Below are 15,292 nucleotides of genomic sequence, written 5' to 3'. Positions count from 1 at the left end.
ACTTGATTTTGAGAACACTATATACAAAATGGTGGGCTACTAGGTGGCTCAGTGGATAGAGTGTCAGTCAGGACCGCAGTCAGGAAGACTCGTCTTCCTGAGTTCAAATCTGGCTTCAAATACTTACTAGCTGTATGTCCCTGAGCAAGTCACTTAACTCTGCTTGCCTCAGTTTCCTCATCTGTAAAATGAGCTGCAGAAGGAAATGGCAAACCACTCCAGTATCTTTGACAAGAAAACCCCAAATGGGGTCATAGAAGGGTCAGACATGGGTGAAATGACCAAACAACAACAAAATATGCAAAGTGATAGTCTAAAGCACAGGTGATCAGATCATGTCGCTGCCCTGAGCATAAAGCTCCATTGACTCCCTTTTGATTCCAGGATAAAATATAAACATTTAAAGCCTTTCACAAGGTGACTCCAACTTACCTTCGCAACATTATACACTCATGGACTCTACATTCCAGCCAAACTAGCCTTCCTGCTGATCCTCACTTCTAATTTCCCATCTCCCTTCCTTTGCACAAGCTGTCATTCCCTCCTGGCTTCCCATTTCTTAGAATCCTTAATGGCCTTCAGAGCTCAGCTCAGATTTTACCTCCTGCATGAGCCCTTTTCTGATCCTCCCAGCTGTTCCTGCCCACTCCAGTCTTCTCCCCCTACTCCCAGAAAATTACCTTGTGTTTATTTTGTATGTGTTTTCCTTCTCATAAACTGTAAGGTGCTTGAGGATGAGAACTGTTTCATTTTCATCTTTTTATCCTGTGACTAGAACGGTGCCTGGCACACAAATGTTTGTTGGGTGACTTTTGGATTGATTGGTTCCATGAGAACAATGATAATTGCAATGATGATAGTAATATTAAGAAAAATATATAGTACAGGCAGGTGATACAGTGGATAGAGCACCAGGTCTGGGGTCAGGCATGTTCCTGAGTTTAGATCTGGCCTCAGACACTTAATAGCTGAGTAATCCTGGGTGAGTCACTTAACCCTGTTTGCCTCCATTTCCTCATCTACAAAATGAGCTGGAGAAGGAAATGGCAAACCACTCCAGTATCTCTGACAAGAAAACCCCAAATGGGGTCATGAAGAGTAGGACATGACTGAAAAATGGTCGAACAACAACAAAACATTTATATGGCGCCTACTGTGGCTAAGCACTGTGCCAAGCACTTTACTCATGTTATGTCTGATTCTCACAACACCACCGTGAGGGCTATTATTATCCCTATTTTTTACTGTTGAGGAAACTGAGACAAACAGAAGTTAAGAGACTTGCCCCAGGTCAAAGAGTTAGTAAGGGTCTGAGGCTAGGGGCAGCTAGGTGGCGCAGTGGATAGAGCACCAGCCCTGAAGTTAGGAGGAACTGAGTTCAAATCCAGCCTCAGACCAAACATGACACTTATTAGCTGTGTGACCCTGGGCAAGTCACTTAACCCCAATTGCCTAAAAAAAAAGAATTAAAAAAAAAGAGTCTGAAGCCAAATTTGAACTCAGGTCTTCCTGATTCCAGGCCCAATGCTCTAACTACGGTGCCACCTAGCTGTCTCCCACAATATTGCTACATAATAAATAATAATTGCACCTGAAAAGTGGAATTAGGGATGAGATAACCCTGGAAGCTACCAGACTCTGACCTGTCTTCGTTCTAAGGAAAGATTGAAAGTGTGGGGAGGGAAGGCGTTGGAAGCAGAGAATATTGAGAAATGACTGGATGGATAGATAGATAGATAGATAGATAGATAGATAGATAGATAGATAGATAGATGGATGGATGGATGGATGGATGGATGGATGGATTAGACAGAGATAGATTAGATAGATATGTTTTATATATATGTGTGTGTATATATATAATTTTTTAAACCATAAATCACAAAAAAGTGGCACCCAAAACTGAAACCAATATTCCATACGTGATCTAAGCAGTGTATAGTTCTTGTAGATGTCCCAGGAGACAACTAGCATACTCCCAGAATGGATCCTTAGAAAAACCCCAGTACAAGAGATATTCAAAGAAAGACAGTAAGTAGTCTTTCATTTTGTACCAGCTGCCTGTTTTCTTTTGTCAGGTGCCTCATTTTCTCTAGGCTGTGGATCCAAAGAAAGACTTGGCTTTCTCTGGCTGAAGGTCAAGGAATAAGGGGAGGCAGTTACAAAAATGGTAGCCTCCATGGCTCTCCAATCCTTCATTTCACTCCCAGCAATATAAAGGAGAAGGACCTTCATTCCCACCCTTGTCCTCACCTATGAAATTAGCAGGCTGCCATCCTGCAAATCTGTCTGTTCCTCTATGAGAACACCCTCCTGAAAGGTAAGAAGAGACCCCAATAAGGAGAAGATGGGAAGGGACAGAGGAAGTCCTTCCTCGTTACTCCTGAATTAGGGGGAAGGAGCACATTCCTCCCGGCTTTTTCCATTCAGCCTGCAAGAGGAGAGAGGATGACCTTGAAGAATTCCTCCTTAAGACTGAGGTAGAAGTAATGGTGTGATGGTCTTAAGAGTCAGGAGATTTGGGTCTAAGTACTGATGTTAAAGCTTATAGGCTATGGAACCCTAGGCAAGTCCCATAATCTCTCTATTCTTAGGTTTTCTCATCTATAAAATAGGGGTAATAATAGTTCCACTACCAAACTCATGGGTTTATTGTGAGGAGAGTGCTTTGTAACCCCTCAAGAGTATAAATCTAACTTATTTTTAATATTCCTGTTATTTTTATTGTCGTTATCATTATTACTACTATTCAGGGGCACAGAGGGTTGGAGGAGAAATGGAGATAGGCATGAATTTAGGGAGAATACATCCCGTTCACTGTATTCAGCCCTGGGACATGAAAACCCAGGGTCCCTGCTTCCTGTTTTGACCTTGGGAACCTGTGAATAGAAACCATTTCTCTCTCTCTCTCTCTCTCTCTCTCTCTCTCTCTCTCTCTTCTCTCTCTCTCTCTTCTCTCTCTCTCTCTGTCTCTGTCTCTCTCTCTCTCTCTCTGTTTCTCTCCTCTCTCTCTCTCTCTTCCTTCCTCTCTCTTCCTCTCTTTCTTCCATTCTCTCTCCCTCTCAAGTCACTTTCCCCTAATGTATCTCAGTATCCTCTTCTGTTAAATGAGTGGCTAGAACTCAATGATCTCCACGATCCCATTCAGGTCTGACAATCAATACCCTATGTTTCTTCCTACCTCCCATGAGAACGATAAGCAGCTTCCTCCCACTTCACAACATTGGGACCCCTTGGAGGGAAGTATGATTGGTAGGGGAGGGTGCTGCTCTCTCTCCATCCCCTTCCTGAATGTCAGGGGCTCTAGAGAAGGAAAAACTGACTGATTACACTGTAGGACTCCCATTACAACTCCCCTCCTCCTCCCATATCCACAGGTAGAGAGGTAAATCTTGGGGAATTTCACCCCTCCAGGAAAAGGAGTTGCTAGCCTAAAAGAAATCAGACCGTGAGACTAACTGACATTAGTCAGCAGGACTGATCTAACGGTACTATTCCCCCTGTCTCCTTTCTATCCTCTATGCTGGTTCTCCATCTGCAGACTCTTCCCCACCCCAACCTTTCCACTACCAGCCCCAGGCTCTACCACATGGTTTCCATCTGTCACCCACAGCAACGGCTACATTCCTCCTGACCCACATGCCCCCCCCCTTATCCTCCCCTGCCCCTCAGAGGGAAACACTCAAAACTTTGCAGACTCGAGGTCTCTGAGAATCTCCCAGTTTCTCTGCCTGTCTCTGTTTCTCTCTGCCCCTTCTCCTCCAAGGACTGTGTCTCTCTCCCCCCATGTCTCTGGCTTAGCCCCCACAGAGGTTATGTCAGAGGGGACCCATCGGCAAATTCTGACAGCCTAGCATCCTAGGCAAGGGGGGAGGGGGGCACAGCTCTTCTGCTTCTGCAGCCAAATTCCCGACCCTGGTCTGAGACAATGGCCCCACTGTTCCCCCACCCCCTGGGCACCCCTAAATGCACTGGATACAAGGAGCCTTTCTTCCCCCAGTTCCGATCTCAGCCCTGGGCTCTTTGCCACCACCAGAGGCTTCCCCCCTGCCCCTCCCCCTGAGACACCCCTGGCAAAGAGCTGCCATCTCTCCTCCTTCAACCTCAGGGTGGAGCAGTTTTACTAAGACTTGGCAGCAGCAGGAAAGATCCAAGCTAGACAGGACAGAACTGCCTGATGTCCTCACACCTTTTGCTCAGCTTACAGCTATTCCTCATGTCTTTCCTGCCTCCCCCAATGCCACCCATCCTTCAGGCCCAGGTGAAGTCCCCCACCTCCTCCCCCCAGTTTCCCCTGACTGCTCTGGAGCCACACTGAGCTCCCTCACATATGAATTCCTAAAGCACTTACATTCTGCACCACCATTTTGTGTATTTGATTATGCACTTAACTATCTTTCTACAAATCCATTTTCACGCATTTTCATTCCTCCCCAGCTGAACTGTAAGCCCCGTAAGGGCAGGGACTGGAACAGTGCCTGGAACATTACTGAGCACAAATAAGGCACTCAAATAGCTAGCTATCGAATGATGGAATGAAATGTATTCATTTATTTATAATACTTCTTTATAATAATGAATAAACTTATCATTTATTTATTTATGGTTTGGATGGAGAAGACAAGGGTGACCCTTGTTTCTCCTCTACCCAAGTTGAAGAAGAAAGAATTGGTGTACAGAGAAGCTGAGAAACAGAAAAGATGACCTTGGGCCATAAGGAGCTGGGCTAAGGGATCTAAATGAGCATGGCAGCCCCTCATCTTCATGATTCCCCCTCCCTTTCCAGACAGGGTGCACTGGCAGCCCCAGACAGCAGTCCTCCCTCCCTCCAAGGAAGCAGGCAGAATCTCCCAGAAAAGCCCTTGCTTAGCCTTCTACGTAAAGGGTTCAAGATTCTGAACCTTCAAGTGACACAAGAGACTAGAAATCAGATTTATCTTTTAAAGGTTCATATAGGCATCTTCCTATTCTGAAAACAAAAACAAAAACAGAACCATCTCAAGCTAAATTAGGGTCAGGGAAATTCTGGCGTTGATAATGAAAGAAGTGAATAATGAAAAAGCATTTCTTATTTGACTCTGAAAAGTATTCATTCATTCATTCAAGAAGCATCTGTTAAGTGCCAATTAGATGCAGGGGACACAAAGGCAAAAACGAAACAGCACCTGCCCTCGAGGTGCTTACATTCTATTGGGGTAAATAATATGTACACAGTTATTGTTTTTTTCTTTTTTGCAACATTAAGATGGAATTATGTTTTGCATGACTTCACATGTATAATTGATATCATATTGCTTATCTTCTCAATGGGTGGGGAAGGAGCGGGAGGAAGGGAGAGAATTAAAACTCAAATTTTTAAAAATTAATGTTAATTTTTTAAAATGCCATTGAAATAGTTAATGAAATAAATAAAAAAATACAAGAAAAATAACATGTACACAGAAATTTAAATACAAAGTAGTCACAAAATAATTTCAGGAGAAGGACATTATCAACTGAGGGGATCAGATGGAGGTGGTGATTGGCCTTTATGAATAGGATTTTGAAAAATGCTAAGCAGTCTACAAGGCAGAGGTGAGGAGGGAACACATTACAGGCATGAGAGACAACAAAAGCCCAGAATCAGGAGATTCTGGGATCACAGACCCAGAGCTGGGAGGGACCTGAGGCCTCTAGTCCAACCAGCTTGTTTTACAGATGAGGAAACTGAGGCCCAGGAAGTTTAAACCACATCAAGAAATTACAGAAAATGGAAGCAAGACCATGTAAGAGATGATGAGTAGCAGAGCAGGACATGGTTCTCTCAAAGTAGTGTTGGCAATGCTGAAGCTCAGAATGAGTAGAGCTGTCAAGGGACGCTAAGGACAACCAAAAGGGTTTCTTAGTTCTACTGGGACACAAGGGAGGATCAAAGAAGCAATAGGGCAATTGCTTGGGGGTGATAGGATGATGATAACTGATGGCAGAAAGAAGGCAGAGTTGCTCAATTTTTATTTTCTTTCTGATTTCTCTGCAAAGGAGAGTGGTTTAGGGGCAGGTAGGTGGGGCAGTGGATAGAGCACAGGCCCTGGATTCAGGAGAACCTGAGTTCAAATCCATCCTCAGACACATAACACTTAGTAGCTGTGTGACCCTGGGCAAGTCACTTAACCCCATTGCCTACCCCAAAAAAAGAAAAGGAGAGTGGTTTTATAAGAATGTTATAAATGACAGAACAAAAATAACTAAGAATTGATAGTCAAGAAAAGTAAGGAGATAGTAAGAGAGCAGATAATTGCCCTTGATGACCTCAAGTCTCTTGGCACATATGAGTGACCTTGTGTCCTGAAAGAACTAGCAGATGTGATGGCAGAGCCAGTCAGTGATAGCTGAAATATAGGAATGGTACAACAAGGTTGGAGAAAAGCAAATGTCACAATTTTTTTAAAAGTCTCTAAATTGTAGACCAATGAGCTTGACTTTGTCCCAGGGGAATTTCTAGAAAGGGTCATGAAAGCGATGGTCTGTGAACAAATCTAGAAAGGGAAGCAGCAATTTCAACGAGCCTTCCTGGCATCAATAAGGACAGGTCAGGCTAGACTGATCTTATTTCCTTTTTCGGCACGATCCTAAGCATTCAAGGAGAATGCTGTGGCTATCGATTACCTAGATTTTAGCAAAGCTTTTGGTAAATTATCTCCTGAAATTCTTGTGCAGAAGCTAGGGAGGTATCATAGTCAGAGAGACTCGAAACTGGTTGGATCGTAAGAATCAAAGAGTAAATAGTTCAATGTCAATGTGGCAGGAGGTTTGCAGCAGAGTACCCCAAGGATCTGTGCTTGGCTCTATGATGTTTAACATTTTTATCAATGACTTGAATAAAAGCATAGATAGTATGCTTATCAAATTTGTAGATAACATGACTCTTGGAGGAATTGCTCATACAATGGGTCATGATTTGGATCCCAAAGAATCTCAACAGGCTAGAGTCCTTGGCTAAATGGATGAAATTCAATTGGAATAAATGTAAAATTGTATACAAAAGAATCAACCTCACATGTCTGAGGTGGGGGTGGTGGAAAGCATTGTTAGATAGCCTTTGTTCTAAAAATGATCTGAGGTTTTCAGTGGACTACAAGCTCCATGAGTCAGTAGTGTGATGGGGTAGACAAAAAGGTTAATGGGATCATTGGTTGTATTAACAGGCTTAGTTTTGAGGAATAGGGAGATAATAGTCCCACTATTCTCTGCCCTTGACAGAACTTATCTGAAGTACTGTATTTAGTTCTGGGCATTGCAGTTTAGAAGGACGCTGATAAGGCAGAAAGTGCCCACAGCAGGGGAACTAAGATAATGAAGGTCCTCGAGTCTGTAACCAGAGGACTGGTTGAAGGAACTGGTCATATTCAACCTGGAAAAAAAAGAAGACTTGAGGGGACATGATAGCCATCTTCAAGTATCTGAAAGGCTGTCATATGGAAGAACAATTAGACTTGTACTGTTCAGTCCAAAGGTGAGGCAACCAGGAGCCATGGGTGGAATTGCAAAAAAGCAAATTTAGGCTTGTCAAGGAAAAAAAAAAGTCCCAGCAATTTGAGCTATCCAAAAGTGGAACAGGCTGCCTCAAGAAGTGATAGGATTCCCTTCCCCCTTGAAGGTCTTCAAGCAAAGACTGGATGACCATTTGGCAGGTAAAGTTACAGTAAAGGTTCCTTTAGCACATGAATTGGACTGTGTGGCCACTGAAGTACTTTCCAGCTCTCAAATTCTATGATTCCATAAATGACTAGACCAAGGTCACACAAGCAGCTAGCATCAGAAATGAAATTTTTGAACCAGATCCTTTTACTTTAGAGGTAGCGATCTTTCCAAAATTGAGCAGGCCAGTTTGGCTGAAATGTAGAGTACACGAAGGAATTTGCTCTCTAAGTCTGGAAAGGCAGGCAGGAGCCTGATTGCAAAGGGCTTTAAAAGTCAAACAGAAGACTTTGTACTTTATCCCAGAGGCATTTTAGGATTTGGAGTTGGGGGCGGAGAGGGAAAGAGGTGGTCAGAGATGAGATTTCTCTTCTCTTCATCAGACTGATGTTGAAATGAATTTGTATTTCTCAAGTATAAAAAGATGAGTTCCACAAGGGTGGATCCCCAAGCACGAAAGGGTGCTAGACACCTAATTTCACCCAAACATCTCAATTTCACCAAGTCACAAAGAGAACACATTATCTCCCCCCATATCCATCCTTTCTCCACACATCTCTACCTGTGTTGAGGGCACTACCATCCCTTCCAGTGATTCAGATTCACGATCTCAATCTTCCTCAATTCCTCCCCTCTCTGGACCCCCAGATCCAATCGGTTTCCAAATCTTGTCAATTCTATCTCCACTGAAAGTCTCATGTCTGAGCCTTCTCTCCTCTCTCTCAGGGACGCCACCGTAATTCAGGCACTGATCATCACCTCTAACCTAGACTATTGCAACAGTCTTTGAACTGAACTCCCAGATTCCATTCTCTCTCCTCTTCATTCCATCTTCTGCACAACTGCCAAAATGATCTTTGTAAAGCATAAGTCTTACCATGCCACCCCCACCTTCCCCTGATAACCTTCAGGAGCTTCCTATTGCCTCAAGGACAGAAAACAAGCTCTTCAACTCGGGCATTGAAAGCCCTTCACCATCTGGAACCAACCTTGCCTTTGCAGACTCTGAGCTCCAGCCCAAGCTGCCTACTTACTTAAGGACAGGAACTACTTATTATTTTGTCTTTGTCGTCCCCCTCCTCCCCCACCCCCCACCACCCTAGGACTTAGCATAGAGCCTTACATATAACAGACATTTCACATAAGCTTCCTAAATTGGACTGGATTGGATGAATGAATGATCTACAAAACAGATAACTGAAAGTGAGTTGGCATTTCCTTTGATCTGTCTTCCCAAGACTAATGTCAGCCACTTCCCAAAGATGAAGCCGTAGAAAGTTCTGATAGGCAGTGAATTATTCCCACCAGCCCATCTGATTTTCTCTCTGATTTCCCAAACTCTTCTCCCCTCTACTCCAAGGGTTTCAAACCTTTTTGGTGTGTCATAGACTCCTTCTTAGAATAATGTTTTTAAATGCGTAAAATGAAATACATAATATTACAAAGGAAGTCAGTTATATCAACCTGCAGTTATCAAACTATATATATTTTAAAATGTTAAGATTCACCTGCTCTACATGTTTCTTAACTACGAATTTGTTTTTTCTGTACTCCCAAATATTCCTGGGACAGCTAGAGCTCAGGGCCTGGAGTCAGGAAGACCTAAGTTCAAATCTAGAATCAGACATCTATCTGTTGGCTGTGTGACCCTGGGCAAGTCACTTAACCCTGTTTGCCTCAGTTTCCTCATCTGCAAAATGAGCTGGAGAAAGAAATGGCAAACCACTCTAGTATCTTTGCCAAGAAAACCCTAAATGGGATCACAAAGAGTCGGACAAGTATTGGACAGGTATTCTTGTACCTTGTTAATCTAGCCAATCAAAACAGAGCACTTCCATTGATTTGGTTGCTCTTCTTTATAAAAGAAGCCCTAAAGTGAAGTCCGGTTATGTTTATACTCAGAGATGACATCTCTCTGAATTACAAGTAAAAATAAAATCAGTTGACTAGTGAAAGATAACAAAACAAAACAACAACAAGAAAAAACAAACACCTGCTCTGCTCCCTTCCTGAGTCTTGCACCTCAGGAATATTCCGCTGTAGCAGACAAAGGGTTAATCATGCCCACATTTCATCCCACTGTCCTTGATCAGGACCTGTCCTAAGATCCAGTTCTAAGGCTGGCTGGGCCCTGGATCCCTGCAAGTGGAGGGGGGGAGGGGGTGCCTACTGGGTACTGGCTGGCACGGCCATGCTGACAAGCTGGCACCATCTCACACAATGTAAAGGGGCCCTTGATCTAAAGCTGGTTTGTGTGCCTGGGGAGGAGGGGAGTGAGGGGGTTAGGAGGAAGGCAGAGCCAGCTCTCTTGGTCCCTATTCATGTTTCTTGAGGTGGAAGGAGTCAGTTGGCTAGATAATTCAAAATCACGCAAAATCCAAAATCTTTTCAGTCAATGGTTTCCCCTCTTCTTCTTCACCTCTGCAGGCTGTATTAGACTATCTCTCTTCTTTTTGCCCCAGCTCCCACTGACAACCCCAAAGTGGATACGGCCTGTGAGGGTCAGAAAAGAACTAAGAGCCTTCACGAACAGCGCCCACCATCTCCTGGAATACTGAGCACTGTTCTCCCTGCCCAGACTGAAGGGTGAAACACCTAGTTTAATCGTTCTTGCCCTGAATGGAAATAGTACTAGATGGGGAGTCCGGGAGACCCGGATTCAAATTCTAACTCTACTTTCATTACCACTTGTATGGCTCGGCAAGTGGTTTTCTCTCTGGGCCTAGGCCTTCTCACATGTCAAATGAGCTTGGACCAGATGACCTCTAGGGTTCCTTCCAGCTCTAAATACTACAGTCTTGTGATCCCTTGACAAAATCCTAGACTTGACGGTGGTCATCAGATATGCAGAAGATGTCACTCAGACAAGGAAACAAAGGCAGGTGAAAGTGCTGTTCTTACCCTCCCTGGTAGAATGTAGAATGTAAATTCCTTAAGAGCAAAAGGGTGTATACTTTTTCTCTTCATATCCCCAAGCATCTAGCATAGCCCCTGGCACATAGTAGATGCTTGTTGACTGAGTCTTAAAAACAAATTACCTCCATCATTTACTTTTGCTCTAAATTGTAAAATGTGTAGTTTGAGGGGGCAGCTCGATGGCACAGTGGACAGAGAACCCACCTTGGATTCAGTAAGACCTGAGTTCAAATTTGACCTCTGACACTTGACACTCACTAGCTGTGTGACCCTGGGTAAGTCGTTTCACCCCATTTCCTTGCAAGAAAAAAAAGAAAACATATATAGGTTGAACTAGCCGTCTAAGCAGGGCTGTGCTGGTAAATGTTTAACAACCAGCTCTTGGCAGAGGGGATGTAGGCACTACACAATTTTCAGTTTATTCTGCATTATTATATTTTCTCCATTGCTTTCTTAGGTGTAGATAATCAATGAAACAATAAATCAAGCCCTGATGTGTAGTTTGTCAATTTCAAGGGCATAAATGAGCACAGCGAAAATTTAACAGTCAGCTCTTATAAATCTAGTTCAAGATGGCTCCAGCACACTCCTACTTGGAGGTCCCTTCTGACTCTAAATGTATGATCCTATCATTCAAAGACTAATAGAATTTAGACCTAGAAGGGGCTTTAGACATCATCTAGTTGTTCAAACTCTCCATTTCACAAATGAGAAAACTAAGGCCCAAGGAGGTGTAGCAGCCATTTATTCATATCGATCTGCTTTCCTCTTTCTTCTTTCTTTCCCATTTCTGAGGGATAACCTTAATCATTATTCTGCCTTTGGGCAGGGCGCCGTCCAACCCCCTCTAGTCATGGAACACTAACGGTCTAGAATGGGAGATTCTGCTGCCTCTTGTTCCCCCCATCTCACAGTCCTCTGTATCAACCAATCAACAATCAATTAAGTGCCTGCCATGGGCCAGGTGCTATGCAAGGCACTAGGGATACAAGTTACAAAAGCTTCTTGATAATAACAATAACTCATGCCTTTTAGTTTTACAGTTTACAAAGCAGAAGAGGTAGACAGTGAAAATATTACCTTTCCCTGATTTACTGATAAGGGAATTTTACACTCAGAAAAAGTTTAATCATTTACCCAGGCTCACAAGGCTAGTGTCAGGGCTAGGATCTGAACTCAGGTCTCTGGATAAAGGTCCAGGTCTTTTCCTAGTACATCATTTCGCCTTATCCCTTCCAGACGTCTAACTTCAATCTCTTATGCTAAAAACTGAAATTTCTTCCTGTTGTGTCACGCATGAGAAGAAGCCTTCCATAGTATTCCTCCACTGGAAAATGAAACCATCCCCCTTCTCTGTACTTAGAACTAAATCTCTCACTCTCCCTTTTCTATCTCTATGTCTGCATCTCTCTGTCTCTCTTTCTGTGTCTGTCTCTTTCTGTATGTGTCTCTCACACACAACACATACACAATACACAACACCACAAACACACACACACACACACACACACACACACACACACACACACCCCTAAGAGGACCCAAGCAGCAGGGGGTTACTTTTGGTAAACTGAGAATGTCCACTTGTTCCTTGAGGGCATGGAAGATGTAAAAGGGCAGGATACTCATTTTGAAGCACAAAACTCACTCCCCAGACCAGCCCAATCTCTCCTAGGATGCTGGGAAGAGACCTAGATCTGGGGCAGCAGTTGGGAGTGGGGGAGGGAGATAGAGAACAAAATCCTCAAAACAGAGTTGAGTGAAGATCAGGAACTGGTCTCCTCACCATCCATCCCAACCCCCACCTCAATTCCATGCCCTGTTGAACCTAGTATTGCTGCCAATTTCCCAACACTACTCCCCTATCCCCCCTGCCTCATTCCTGCCCAAGAAGGTACCAGAGTGAACTGACAACTCTGCCAAAATTTCTCTAAGGCCAGGGAATAGGAGATGCCTAGCAAATAGGGGAAAGAGGGTTGATCCCAGCTAGCCTTTTTACCTACTTTACCCCTGCCTAGACAAGAGGCACTAAAAAGACTGGGGTTTAAGAGCCTTTGGACCAGGTTTGGGGTGAAAGGGATTGTCCCATAAAAGTGAAGCAAATCACATGCAAAAACACACATCAAACCAACAGTCCCAACACTTTTGATAATGGGGCTGTAGCTTTGCCTGAGGGGGACATCACACAGGCTCACACCCCAACCACCCCCAATTTTGAAGATGTAGGAAGGGGGTATATCCAAAGGACTCATGTTTAATGACCCACCCACCCCCCTAGTTCATCCTGAATTTCAAGTTCGTAATTAGGAAACACACTTAGGCTTGGAGGTGGGGGAGAGAGTAAAGAGAGGGGGCAGGCCGGCGTAGTCATCTGGAGATGAGAATCTCATCGACAGGTCCTGGGAAGACATACGCAAGCCCACAGGCACGGAATTCTCAAAGCACCAAATCTCAACCATTAAATAAAAAGGTTAGGGCAGGGGGGTCCCTAAGAATTTGGTCCTAAAGAAGAGGAACCAATAAAGACCCCAAAGCTGAATCATTCTTGGTATGGTGTTTTCCATACTCAGTAGCCACTCTTAATGATAATAATGATGATGATGATGATGATGATGATGATAGCTCTAACATTTTATATAGCACTTTAAGGTTTGCAAAACACGTTACCTAGGTTATCTCTTTTGAGCCTCACAATAACCCTGGGAGGTGGGTGCTATTATTATCCCCATTTTACAGATGAGAAAACTGAGGCTGAGAACGGTAACTTGGTTTGCTCAGGGCTACACAGATAGTACAGGGAAGTATAGCAGTTACCCACCAATAAGTGCCCCGTCGTTTCCAATATCCTTTCCAGTCAACAAAACCACAACAAAACCCTCTAAGGAAGAGAGGTGAGGTTTTTGATCAGAGGGGCACTTAGCGGGAGATGGTGAGGGTTCCTTTACTGACAGAAAGGTATCCCCTAGATTAGCCCTCTCTGTCATCCAGGCAGGATGGTCAGGATGGTGCCTTTGGGTCGTGGGCTTCTGGGTGCATGGCCCCTCCCCATCCTCAGCAGCTGGGTAGATGAAAGAACCTAAACAAGGGAGGGAGAGCAGCACAGCTCTGACTAATCCCCCTGGCACCTCCAGGCCAGACCTACCCACCCAGACAAGCAGCCCAAGAGCAAAGGGTGGGGGCAGGGGACTCCCCCAGAGAGCGAGGAGCCATATGTCCTGAGGCTGTAAGTTATGGGGGGAGGGAAGCTGACCAGTCTGCCCTTGGCCCTGAAGAGGAAGTAGCCCCAATTCTTAAGCCCTAAAGCCTGGCATCCTAAAGCCTGTCCTGCCTGCCCTGGAGAGGACATCCAGCTCTGAAAGGAGCCCCCTCCCCCACTCTCTCCCTCTCCAGCTGTGTCTGGGCCTCACCAACGGAAAAAGAAAACTCGGGCAGAGGAAACGGGAGTGAGAGTCGCCCTGCCTGGCTGGCAGGCAAACGGAGGGACAAAGGGATCGGGCCTCCCCCTTGCACTCCAGCAGCCTGCTCACCATTTACCTGGGCAAGTATTTCTATTGTCCATGCTCTCTGCCATCCTCTGCCCACTCCTCTCCTGGCACTATACCCATCCTTGAGCAGACCTAGTAGCTTTAGGGGTTGTTTCCATCCACATCCTGACCCAGGATCTAGAGCCCCTAGTTGCCAACCAATCAATTCCATCCCAAGAAGGGGTTACCCCCTATGCCCAGCTCTCACTTGGGTGAACTCTGTGTGAGATGGTAGTATCATTCCTGGGTAGCATCACTCTCCTTGCCCATGCCCTGTATCCCTTAGCGCCAGGCTTCCCGTCCATATTCCCTGCCAGTTCCTCTCACCTGGGGGTGCCGGGGCTCCGGACGGGGAGGAATCCCGACCAGGCAGAAGGTGACTCCATTCATCGGGCAGCAGCGGCGACTCTGGGGCCCGATTAGGGCTGGGGAGGGACAGGGAGAGGGAAGGGGGAGGGGAGAGGCGGAGCCTGGGGAGGAGTGGGAGTAGCTTGGGCGGGGAGTGGGAGGAACCTGGGCGGGATAGGAAGGGGCCCCAGGAGGAGGAGGTGAAGATCTTGGCAGGGAAGGGGCAACACGAGCAAAGTGGCAAAGTGAAGAACCGACAGAGACCCCAGGGAAAGGAGACTGATAGAGGAACTAGAAACTGGAAGAGAGAAACAAGAAAGAGAACTCACCCTATTTTTCTACTCCGACAGAAAAAGAGCTCAGAGCCTGCCCAGCTCATCGGAACCCGCAGGATAATAGAACAGACAGAACCCTGGGGCTGAGAAAGCAGCAAAGGGATGGGTAGGATAGAGACCAGGGAATGGAGCTTAGAGAGCTAGCGAGAGGGAGAGAGAGTAAAAGGAACTGAGAGGGAGGGATAGAAGGGGAAAGCTGGTAGGGAAGGAGGAAGAGAGAGGGAGGGAGGGAAAGAGTAGGGAGAAACAGAAAGGGAGGAAGGGGCAGAAAGGGAGGGAGGAAGAGGGAGAGGGAGAAAGGGAGAGAAAGGGAGACAGAAGAAGGAAAGAAGAGAGGAAAAAGGGGAGAGAAAAAGAGGGAGGAGAGAGGAGAAGAAGAAGAAGAAGAAGAAGAAGAAGAAGAAGAAGAAGAAGAAGAAGAAGAAGAAGAAGAAGAAGAAGAAGAAGAAGGGAGAGGAGAGGAGAGGAAAAGAAAGAGAGAGAGAAACAAAA

At 45.2% G+C, this 15,292-nt stretch overlaps 1 protein-coding gene across 1 annotated transcript in view; it reads right to left on the bottom strand.

Moving 5' to 3' along the window:
• The window catches only part of ARHGAP23 (Rho GTPase activating protein 23), a 110,433-nt gene extending 95,883 nt beyond the window's left edge, over positions 1-14,550 (bottom strand). The window contains 1 exon segment of the mRNA XM_020997491.2: positions 14,445-14,550. Coding sequence (XP_020853150.2) covers positions 14,445-14,507 — 63 coding nt within the window. The 5' untranslated portion in view covers positions 14,508-14,550.
• Positions 14,551-15,292: the final 742 nt, after the last annotated feature.

The sequence above is a fragment of the Phascolarctos cinereus genome, unplaced genomic scaffold (genome assembly GCF_003287225.1).
Source record: "Phascolarctos cinereus isolate Bilbo 61053 unplaced genomic scaffold, phaCin_HiC Scaffold_5;HRSCAF=322, whole genome shotgun sequence".
Classification (NCBI taxonomy): Eukaryota; Metazoa; Chordata; class Mammalia; order Diprotodontia; family Phascolarctidae; genus Phascolarctos; species Phascolarctos cinereus.
The sequence above is the reverse complement of the archived record's forward strand: the minus strand, read 5'-3'. Positions and strand labels throughout refer to the sequence as shown.